This window comes from Nyctibius grandis, chromosome 3, assembly GCF_013368605.1.
Source record: "Nyctibius grandis isolate bNycGra1 chromosome 3, bNycGra1.pri, whole genome shotgun sequence".
NCBI lineage: Eukaryota > Metazoa > Chordata > Aves > Nyctibiiformes > Nyctibiidae > Nyctibius > Nyctibius grandis.
The window spans coordinates 53,812,133-53,824,192 of record NC_090660.1 but is presented as its reverse complement, the minus strand read 5'-3'; the positions used below and the strand labels follow the sequence as shown (position 1 = coordinate 53,824,192).

Below are 12,060 nucleotides of genomic sequence, written 5' to 3'. Positions count from 1 at the left end.
AGCTACCTGAAGGGAGGTTGTAGTGGAGTGGGAGTCAGCCTCTTCTCCCAGGCAATTAGCAATAGGACAAGAGGACATAGCCTCAAGCTGCGCCAGGGGAGGTTCAGGTTAGACATTAGGAAGCATTTCTTCTCAGAAAGGGTTATTAGACATTGGAATGGGCTGCCCAGGGACGTGGTGGAGTCACCATCTCTGGATGTGTTTAAGAAAAGACTGGACGTGGCACTTAGTGCCATGGTCTAGTTGACATGGTGGTGTCAGGGCAATGGTTGGACTCGATGATCCCAGAAGTCTCTTCCAACCTGATTTAATTTTGTGATTAAAGAAACCATGCAAGGTGACAGTTTGCTTGACATGCAGGTATCGCACATACACAGCATTTTAAACCATGTTTCTTGTAGGACTGCATAATACAAGCTAACATTTTTCATAATTGTCCAAAATGTTCTGCAGAAAATGCAGTCAGGGACTGCGGTCAAGATCATCTTGGACAAAGGTGATGACTACTATAGTATGTTACAATTAGCTTATTTGCAATGTCTCAAAAAAACAATCAATAACATAAAGACCTTCATTTAAATCTATCAAACCCACACACACTCCATTTAATTGAAAAGCTCTTAACTCCAGTCATTTCCTGGATATAAAGCTACTTTACTCAAGCTCCAGTATTTTTAATTTCTCTCACACTGAAAAGCAGCATCCTCAGCTCACAAGTAATGCTTACATAAAAGCCTCGCAGTCAGATCTCTTGGTGCCTCTATGTTTTTCAGGATATGAAGACAACAGTAATGTAAACACTCTACTACTGCAGAATAAACATCATGTAACCACAAAGCAGTGATGACATAACCTGTATATTATCTGGGCTTAATTTTCTGCAATGTAAACTGAGTGTCTCCATCTCCTGTCCCTCAGTCCACTCTAAAACAGCCTGTTAAGAGGAACATTTTGTATGAATTTTCCAGTTTTTAAGCAAAGACATATCCCTCCTTAGGACATTATTTTGATTGTCTTTCCTTTTGTGTACCTAAAAATCTTGCTTCCTCCTGAATAAGAATGTCCTTGCTCAAACAACACTTTTAAATGCTATTGATATTTCACAGCTGAATGAGGTGTGCCTAAGCCAACAGCTTGCAGAGAATATGTATTTAAATAGCAAAACACGTGCTGCTGCTGGTTCTTTTCTTAGTGTTGATACACATAATACGAGAACAGCTGTATGGGATCAGATCTAACATAGATGTAGCCCACTATTCTGTGTCTATCGGTGGCCATAAAGGGATGCCTACTGATAAGAATAAGGCGAGGGAAAGCACGCAGTGATACACCTCCAGAATAATCTCAGGTTTGAGATCTGCAGACCTGGGATTTCTACTTCTGTGAATGCAAGTTAAGTGCACTTCCTGCATCAAAGTCTTACATATAGCAATGTGTATTCCTTTAATTACTTTGGAAACTATTCCTTAAGGCATAAGAAATACTGACCTTAAGCAGTCACATACAATATGATATTAAGCAAATATTGCTATAAAGGAGTTAACACTGGACTTCAAATATATGTTACCCATGGATCTTTTAGTCAACCAACTTGTTACTGCTGATATATTCACATCATATAAACGTTTGTGTTAAAAATACAGGTAAAGAGATTAATATTATTATTAAAAAGAAAAACAAACCTTAATTGTTCTACCTGTTTAAAGGACTTTATTTTTCTTGCTTTCTCTTTGCCTGTTCTCTAAAAAAAGCTGATATGAGAATTACGGCAAGACAAGTACATTCAAATCTTCACCCCATCCGTGCTAACACACTGCTTCGATTAAAGTTACTCCAGGATGACAATCATTCTCTCAGGGTGCAGAAGTACCATCTGAAAGCCTTTCTTCTTTTCAAACTAGAACGGCAATAATGGGATCTGCACAGTAATCTCTTCTACATATTTGCCTCCTCTTGGGCAGGCTTCTCAGCTATAATTCAGTCTATTAAGAATTCTCCATGTTTCACGTGTACATACGTTGCACGTACACAGCTAGCGTGGGTTCTCCTTGTTGTTTTGAAACATCTCACAAGTTGGAAATTGCCACAAACAGAACGTCTAATGAACTCAGCTTAAAAAAAATGACCATTTTCCATTGGTAGTTTCAAACCCAATTCATTCTAGCTCCTCCAAACCACTTTTTTGCCCATTCTGATGGAGACAAACAGCACCAGTAGGTGCGAATTCTTAAAAGAAGAATGGGGCGATGAAAGAATCAATATTTTACTGTAGTGCCCTTCAGACATGTATGATATCATGCTGAATGAACTGCTCATCAAGAAACCAAATTGGATGTAACGAGAAAAAAGCACAACCTATTAAAAAGAACCCCTCGACAATACCAAACTTAATAACTGAGAGTGTAATTTTCACTGATATCCAACTTTTTCCTTGCAGTGCTGTTAAACACTCTGTCTCTAAACAGACAACATCCAGTAAGGTGTCACAGTTAAGGAATTTCTAGTCTGATTCTTGATTTGGCACTGTGTCTTCTCAAGTTGATGTTTATGAACCACAGCCCCTCCCCTGATGCTGTAACAAAATGGAATCACAGTTTTCCTTTCAATCAATGCTGTGCCTCATGCTATCTACGTACAGGTTTAACAGAAACTAGAGGTTAAGTAGTACACTTCACTTTATGTTTGTTAAAATTATTTTTCAAAACTTCTAAAAATTGCTAATATTAAAAATTTGAGAGAGAAACATTTTAAAATTAATTTTGATTAGAAACCTATCCAGGACTACTAAATATTGACACTATGAGAGACTGCAATTTTCTACTCAGGTTGCCTGAATTACTGGGGCATTTTTAAGCTTACGGGGCAGTAGGAGAGACGTATTTTTATTTAGTGATCTGATTAAAGTTTTAAATTATTTCTGACTGGTGGGAAGCTATGAAATGAAAATGCCCATGTTTCCTCAGCTACAAAATGGTAAGTATTCCATATCAGTCTGTATTTTCAAGTTGTGATTAAAATATATGGCAACAAAATGGCTTTTTTTTTCCTGTTTAAAAATGTTTGGACAAATTCTTTACAGGAATTACTCTACTGCTATCAAGAGATTTAGAACAGAAATGAATTTGACCTCTATCTATTTTTTTGGTGGAAGAAAAGTGGCTTTATTGTTCTGTAATATTTTACTTTTAAACTAACACAAGCCTGTAAACCTACAAAGATAGCTCTGTACCAATGAAAAGCTAAACTGCACCAAGACAGATCTTTGTCACATTCAAAAGTGATTTGCTTTTCTATGTTTCCTTTGAAGAACCAAAATAATATGTACCAATGTAATATTTATGGCTGTGAGAATAACAACAAAACATAATCTTTCCATGCACTTCTGTGTCTACTATATTGAAGAGTGCTACGCTTCAATTTTTGCAAGTGTAATGTCTAACATGGAAATCTAATGTATTTAGCCAAACAAGTAAACCAGGATGACCCTGTGTATACTCAGAATCACAATATAGATGCTTTCAAAATCACCCTCTAAAGAAAGAGAATTACTAGTCATTAGGACACTAGCATCTCCTTGGACACTTCAAACATATTCTTATAGAGAGATGGGTGACCACCTTTCAGAGGCCACAAGTCTGTGGTACAACTCCTGAAGACCTGGATGTTATTCAGAGATAGCCTTAATCCTTCCCCCAGGTGTCACATTTCTAGACAGAGATCAGAGAAAGTCACGCATTCAGAAATTTATTTCTTCAAGTGGTGTTAGTTAAGCAGACTCCTCCTATAAAAGGATGATATAGGAAAAAACTTTTCATATATTGCTGCCAAGATCTGAGAATCTTAATTACAGGTAGGAGTTAGGGTAATTAAACTTAAGCATGAGTCTTGTAACAAAAACTTGTTTTTTGTTGTAATAAAAACTTCATGCAAGGTAAAGGTCAGAAGAAAAATGCAGCTTGCTTTCTGCTTGTGAGAAAGGAAGTAAGTAATTAATTTTCCGTTTCATATGATTTGTATGGCTATTTATTGCCTTCAGAAAGGCCTGACTGTCTGTAGGGCTTGCTGAGATGCCCCAGGCATTATGCACAGTATGCACTCATGCAACATGAAGAAGAGAAAACAGTTCTTGCCCGGTCAACAGTGACCCAAGCACATTGGTGTACAACAGCAAACCACTCTATTAAAGGAAAACAGCAAAACCGTATTCAAGTGGAGAGCAAATTCTTGTACTAACCATTTGTAGAAGAATAAACATGAGACTGAGCATCTCTACCTCAACATCAGATCACTCTTTACTGGGCTTGGCCTAGTTTAATTTCCAAGACAGACTTATGTTTCTGGTATGATGACCTTGTGGTTAAGTTTGGCTGCAAGAAGTTCTTGCACTTGAAGAATGCTGAATTCTGAATTTTCCTCTGATGCTAAATAGCTCTCTGCCAGCTTTGGTCCTCTTTCAACTTCATTTACTTTTGTCAACTAATATGTCACAGGTTAGAAGTTTCATGGAAAAAATAATATGAGTGAGAGCAATATTTTCACTCATAAGTAAGATTTCTGCCCAAATAGTGTGTCACCTTTTTTTAATACTAGCATGCTATATAGTCGCCAGCAAAAAACATCATGAGCCAAGTTCATATGGTGAATAAATTGCTTCAGATCAACTGGGGAAAGAGAAGAGGACATAAAAGGAAAGGCTGAACACACATGTGCATGACACTGCATAACTTCCTCTCTAAATTTGAGGTCAGATACGTTTGATCAGCTAAAATAAATAATTCTGCAAACTTGCCCATGCAGTTTTTCTTCCTTTTCTTTTTGCACTGGTAGGGAAACAAATTTATGGCTTACCTTTCAAAACCAATCTGCCGTAATGTTTTCTCCCATGTTGAACCTATACAAAGAGGAGAAAAAACAAACACCCTCAGTAAAGAACCTTTATTGTATGAACACTCTTACTCTTCTTTCCTCGTGCAGCTGGATCTGTACAGTAAGGTAATTTTTCCACCCCTACAGAAGTAGTTGTAAATAACATCTGTTTTCCCCAGAGTGAAGAACCATTAAGAGAGGCTACCACCAAGTGACATAACTGTGTGTGGGGGTATCAGCCTATATTGCAAAGCAGCCAGTCACTGCTACAGTTCACTGCAATTCCAAGGGTGGTCTCTGCTCCTAGAGCAACGTGATCTGTACATGACTCCTGAAAACGCTGAGCTGGCATCTCACATCACGCACTCTTCACATTTCAGCTTTTCATTTTACTGTAGTGTTCGCCTGGTTCTTGCTGAAAGCTTTACAGCTCCTTCAGAAATCCAGCCTTTTTATTTTTAAGCAGAAGCATGAAGATGTATTTCTGCTTTATTGTTTAACCCTTCATACTCACACAAACAGCTGCAACGGACTCTTTCTCAAAACGATCAAGGACTCAGCCCCACAACTACTCAAATGGACAGACCCATTCAAAGAATTGCCCTCAGTATTTCTGATGCACTTAATACAACTTCTACCTAGATTTTCTCAAAAATAACCCCCCTACACTGCAAGCATTAGGTGATCAGTTTTCAGCTCCTGGTAGTTTTTTGCTTATTGCCAGTCTCTTTCTTGCTACCATTACGTGGTTGGTATAAACACAAGCTACTAAGAGCACAAATGTCTCAAGTCATGCAGGTCTGCAAGGCAACTATGTAGGAGGACATGAAGCTGGGTCATAGTTTGCTCTCTGTCTTTTTACACTCCTGTGGGAAACGGAACAGGACTGCATGCAATGTAAGCAACCACAGTTCTTTTTGAATGCTTCATCGCACTTAAACTGAAATCAGAGAAGTGACAATAACTTCTGTTGCTGATGCAGCCAGTCACCTGAAGGGGAATGTAAATTAGGAACAGATTCCCTGTGAGTGACATTTAGTAGCACCAGAAAAACTCAAGAGACAAGCAGCAATGTTGCCGAGAAGTGCTGAGAAAGAGCGGAAAGACATGAAAGAAAGCTACTTTCTCTGATTTAAATCTGTAGAATTTCAGGATTAAATGCATATTGGGCAGTGAGTGCCCATACAAAGACTATAAAAAAATTATGGATTAGATCCTTTCCACTGACAATCCAAGTCCTACTTGCCAAACTAATATGGGAAAAGCAGTGACATAACATTATCAGTCAGAAAAACCTCTGCAGGTATCTCTTACCATCATTACCTTTCCATTCTGTTAAAGGTAGTAGCTCAGAAATCAATGATCTGCCATGTTTGCAGTACAGTATTTATCTCTAATCTGCGACATGTTAAATATTTGAATAAGACCTAGGAGACGCTTTTCACTTTTCATCTTTGAATTCAAGACACTTAGTGCAGACCTAGATGAGAATCTAAAGACTCAACTTCTAAGAAGTTTTGGATTTGGGGGGTTGTTTTTTGTTTTGTTTTTTTAAACCTAGCAACAGAATTCTTTCTACTCAATTTAAACTTTCCAGTTTAGCCCAAAGAGAATGTGGTAAATTTCTGAAGTAATGATACAATTTTTCTGTACAATTTTATCTAGCATCTGTCTGGTTTGCAAATCACAGACGGAGCAAATAAAAACTGAAATTAATAAAACCAAAAAAGTTAATTTCCTTATAGGCCTATGTCGTGCCAGGCGTCATCCACAATTCCTGACAGCCGAAGAATGAAGTTAACCTGGGCCTGTGGTAAATAAATTCTTTGTATTAATCTCTGGTTTTTAGAAAGAGGAAAAGAAACTGCATTAAAGTATATGCTCCTAAAATCAATCAAAGTCCAGTATTTCACTCCATAGAGAAAGGATTTGGGTTGGCTAAGGGGTAGGTTCACAGCCAGTTCCAAATGTGGTCAGTAAGAATCTTCATTATACTTTTCTGGAACCCTTTCTTCATTCATATTCTCACTGCCACTCACTTCAAACTTCAGTCACACACATATTTTCAGCGAAAGGCTCTAAAAACTTTTTCTAATGATACTTCAGGGCAATGGACACAAAGTCTTTTCTGTTCAAGACTGTTAAAGCCACAGCCAGGGATCAATGTAAAAACACTTTCAATTGTCCCCATTCAGTCCAAAGCAGGCAGGGATTTCAGGCCCATATCCAGAAGAGTACATAGTGATAAGACGCTTCAAAACTGAGGTGGAGAAAGCTCTGCCTTCACACTATGGAAAAAAATGGGTTAAGTTCTATCCTGGAATAACTGAACAATGTTCATTGTTTGATCTTCTATTGAGGAGATTCTATTGAGAGCTTCTATTGAGGTACCTGTATTTGCTTGAGGCGAGGCAAGACTTCTGCCTGCACAGCTACCTACATACAATACCTTTAGTCAACACTAAGTTCATATTTTACAAAAAGAAGTCCTCTAAAGACATCTTTAAAGCAGGATAACAAATATTTTAACATCACACATTTATTTCAAACAAACATGAAACACAAAAATCATGTGTAGCACAATAAACCATCAACATTTCATTGAGGTAAATAAAGAGCCACTCCATTAGCATCTCCTATTATGAGTTATCCCCTAAACCCACCACCTTCTGCACACCCCTAGAGTACATCTGGTTTCATGTAGCACTGATGAATCAAGTCATTGCTAAAAATATGACTGTGCTACTCCACAGCTAAGTGCAGGGCAGACACAAGCAATTCTCCATATAGTTCATGCAATCCTACTGGCCCTGAAAGAGTATTCAACAGTTTTTGAAGCTTGAAGATCTGAAGAAAAGAAATCTTAACAGTACTTCTTAAAGCACAGACTAGTACTGTGCATCTTTAGTCAGTGTTTCTATGCGTTCCACTGTTGTGTGTACTAGTTTTATGAATCTTTCACCCCATGATTGTCTACACTTCAGTTGTATGATAAATTGAGAGTTCTATAAGGTGGGGGGAGAGAGAGGGAAAAAAATAAAAGAGAAAAGGGAATTTGGTCTCCATTGGTTTGAAATCATCTTTTGGCTGCAGCTGGCTAGCAGAATGCTCTTTGAAACGCATGTGACTCCTCTGAAGCAAAACCTGCCAAGAACACAACTAACATTTCATATTAAGAAAATATACATCTTTTTTATGGAGTCTTATTTTTAAAATGTTTATGATCTAAACATTCTGTTTTAAGATTTGCCAATTCCATTCTCAATAGTATCAACTTCTACACTGCACTAACAGCCAAAAGTAAATACCCTGAGGTAACAGCAGCACTAAGAAGAATAATGCTATTAAAAGTCTAGAAAAATTATTATTTGATTTAAACCTTACCCGGTGCTTCCAAAACATTAAACAAGATTTAAGTCACGTAACTCTCATTAAAATCAAAACAGGAGTTTTTCATGAATTAAAGACTTGATCCTGCTCCCAAAGAAATCAATAGGAATTTGGCTATTCAATTCAGTCTTTCCCTCTGCTGGGACTGTGGAAACCATCCACCTGTTGACTTCCAGAATCAATCCACTGCTACACTTTGGTTGCTAAGTTAATTTGGCTTCTCTTTGCTTTCTGTTTTTTACCACCATGTCAAAAATACCAAAACTGTTTATAAGAATGCCTTAAATTGGTATCCATGTAATTAAGCTTTTGTTCCAAATATTTGCTCCAGAGCGTCCGACCATTTCCCATCTGTTCCAAAGATTCTGTTTCACATTAACAGCGCTAGCTTTACAATTCTTCAAAAAGATGAAGCATAATGTACTTCCAGAATTACTGCTCACATTTAATAGGAACAATGGTAAAATGCACATCATGCTCACATATACATTCAGTGAAATCCTAGCATAAAAATGAGAGTATAAAAATATGAGATTTAATAAGATAAAATGAAAAACTGAAATGAAAAGCTGTCTTCTTTGATAGGCAGGCTTTCATTTATATGGCAGTTTCCATATTTGGTTTGGTTTGGTTACAACTCTGTGCTTACTATGAACTTACTACGAATGAGAGGACTCATAATCCACTGCTAGGCTGCTCACATTTACAAACCATGAAGTTGCCTAGCTGCTGAAGTGCAATGGTAGGCTTAGGAAAAACACAGAATAACATATTGCATAAGTGATTTTCAGCCATTCATGGAGGTTGCACAACTATTCACTTTGAGCCATATCATGCCCTATCTGTCAGTACAGCAGAGGTCTGTAGTTGTTCAGGGAGAAGTCTGGCATGCACTGTAAACATACAGCAATGCCCACATGCCTCCCATACCATCCCCATGCAGGTCCCTATGACCATGCACAATGATTAGCCACAGCCCCACTACCTTTTCACTTCTCCAGAGTTAGTGGCTACTTCAAGAACTACATGCCTGTGTCTGGCTCTGCTCTTGAGGCTTTCTAAGAGTAAGAATAATAAATCTTACATTCTTTTCTCACTGTGATCTGACATAAGGACAAGAGGGAAAAATAGGACTTAACTGAACCAAAAGACATTGTTTGACATTTTTTCAATAAGCATAAAGTGAGCCTGTCAGAATTCAAGTATACAATGGGAATAGGATGAAGATCTTCAATCACTGGAATAGGACAAAATATCTGTAAATTATGTCAACTCAAAGGTAAAAAAATTTTTTTTGGCACCTGTCAGTGGGGTATCACAGAGAGTCACCCAGGCTCTCTGAAGGAACTAGCAAGGTACCAGACATAGCACAGTCACACTTAGCTCATGAGAGTTACCTGCAGGTGTGTCCTTCATAAACCTGTTATGATACATGAGAAACAGGTAGGTATTCTTGGAACAGTAACTGCATTGGTCTTTTCTCTAATATGTTGAAGGAAAAGAGTTTCAGAGGAACTGCTGATTTTGTACTGGTCAGAATATTCCTACCAATTTCAGAATTTTGACCTGAAGCCTGTGACACTTACTAGTATTCTTGAAACCAGAAAAAAAAAACCAACACCCCAAAACTTTCATATATTCGAGAGATAAAAAAACAGTAATACAGAATACTCCAGAAATGGAAAGAAACACTTTGCCAAACCTTTCAACTGCAGGTGTCACTTCTCAACTCTGTTTCTCAGACAACTTAGCAGAGAACAGGGTAGAAGTCCACAGAGTCTAGACCAGCTGGACTAGTCAGGAACTTGAGTATCTGAATAAACACCTAAAAACTCTCAACAAACTGGATGAACACACTGTCTTGTCCTGCTAGAGCTTCTCTTTCAGTAGAGACATATGTACCATATAAACCATTTGAGGTTTCTCAGTCTGTTTTCAGTGGACTGGAGAACATTGCTCTGCTGTATATTCTCCTTCCTCACCTTAGTCCTTACTAAACACTTACCAACCAGTACTACTAACTAGCTGAAATGTACACAACTACAATTGATAAAAAACGCCATGTTTGGAACATGTTGGTTTCAGCAGCTTCATATATTATCAACAGTCTTTGCAGTTGCTTGTTCCCAGTAGCAAACTTCGATCTTCTCCCAAACAACAACAAAAAAATATGTTTTCTAGAAATCCTACTTTTTTGCTTTTTAATCAATATAGAACCACTGGTTTTATGAAACTGACTAGTAGTTTTGACTATAGAAATGCCATGTGGCATAGGAAAGAACTTTTTCTTACTTGCTCCACAGTACCACAGAGGTATTATTAGCACTTACCTGTACATTGTCTATCCAATAGCTAGTTACATACAATGTGCGTCTTATAAAAATGATTGTTTCTCTCATGTGAAGTGGCATCAGACAATGCTACCTTGGCATTTAGCATCTCTCTGTCCATTTTGAGAAATAAAATCTCTCTTACGCTTCCTCTTCCTTTGATTCACACTACCTAGGCTGCATCCTGCACTCATCACTTTGTAATTTGATCCCAGTATTTTTATATCCCAATTTATACCACAGTATATCATCTGGGATAATGACATGATTTTCTTTTAAAACGAGGTCTCTTAATATGGCATATTACTACTCTGCTGTGTCCATGCTGGTGTTCTAATTCAGATCAGGAGAGTATTTCTTGAGCAAATCTCTGACCATGCTTTGGTTTGCATGACAGAGTGATCTCAGTGCACAAACTGGACTCCTTTCACATGAAACTAAAGCGCACCCCAAGGGCACAACTGCTGTTTTTCAACCACTAATGGGCATTCAGTCCACATGACCAGACCAGAGCTAATCCACAGTAAACCCCACTCAAAACATGTATCGTGTGGTGGTCAGGGACTCTGCACTAACTGCTTCACTCCTATCACACTGTGCTGCTTGCTGAGGCAGATGCAGCTCACCCCACCATTCCCAGTCCCAGTCCTGGAGTGCTCCCAGCAAAGCTTACCAGTTATGGTCAGCTCAAGGGATGAAGGGGTAGGTCAGGGTGCTCACCCTTAGGTTTGTTTTCTGGGCTGTATCCCATCTGCTACAGTGAGCAGGAGCCTTTCTATTGCCCTGATGTACAAGCAGGGTTGGACTGGATGCTCAGCACAGCCACACTCCTCACAAAACCCCAGGCAGCCAGTTCTGTAAGGCACAACAGCACATTATTTCATTTTTAGAACAACTTCTCAAGGAGAAGGAATAAGGGAAAATCTGGGCTGTTATGGTGTGCTGTGCATACTGAAGAGACTAAAACCACCAGTAAAACAGAAGTGGATGGCCAGTGATCTAGGATTCTGGCTAGATGAAGGAAGTGATTACTGAATACATACCAAGAAAGAGGTCATACCAAAAACAAAGACCAGACATTGCAAGTCTTTACTTGCCTTCTACTCATACCAGCTTTCAACAGATTTTCGACTGAATAAAGAGTACAAATTTGATCCCTATACGATAATGTCATGGGAAATATTTATTGTGTATTTTCTCCTGTGAGGAAAATATTAAATTATTATCATGAGACACAAAAATTGCTTTCCTATTAAAAAAGAAATCTTGACTCATTCCATGATAACTGGAAAAATAATAACCATCAAAAACACTACTTCTCCTCTAAGTAGATTTTAATCAGTGGGAACTTTTACTAATAAAATGAGGAGACTAGGAATATAGAGCAAAGTGCAATACTACTGACACGATGTTTGTGTGTGTGCGTAGAGATACATATTGCTTTAAAATTAGTATTAAGAAGACAACAGCTACA

General features: G+C 38.1%; 1 protein-coding gene across 1 annotated transcript in view; it reads right to left on the bottom strand.

Annotated features, from left to right (window-relative positions):
* The window catches only part of PIEZO2 (piezo type mechanosensitive ion channel component 2), a 350,494-nt gene that overhangs the window by 176,598 nt on the left and 161,836 nt on the right, over nt 1-12,060 (bottom strand). Inside the window, 1 exon segment of the mRNA XM_068395843.1 lies at nt 4,849-4,891. Within this exon segment, the coding sequence (XP_068251944.1) occupies nt 4,849-4,891 (43 nt within the window).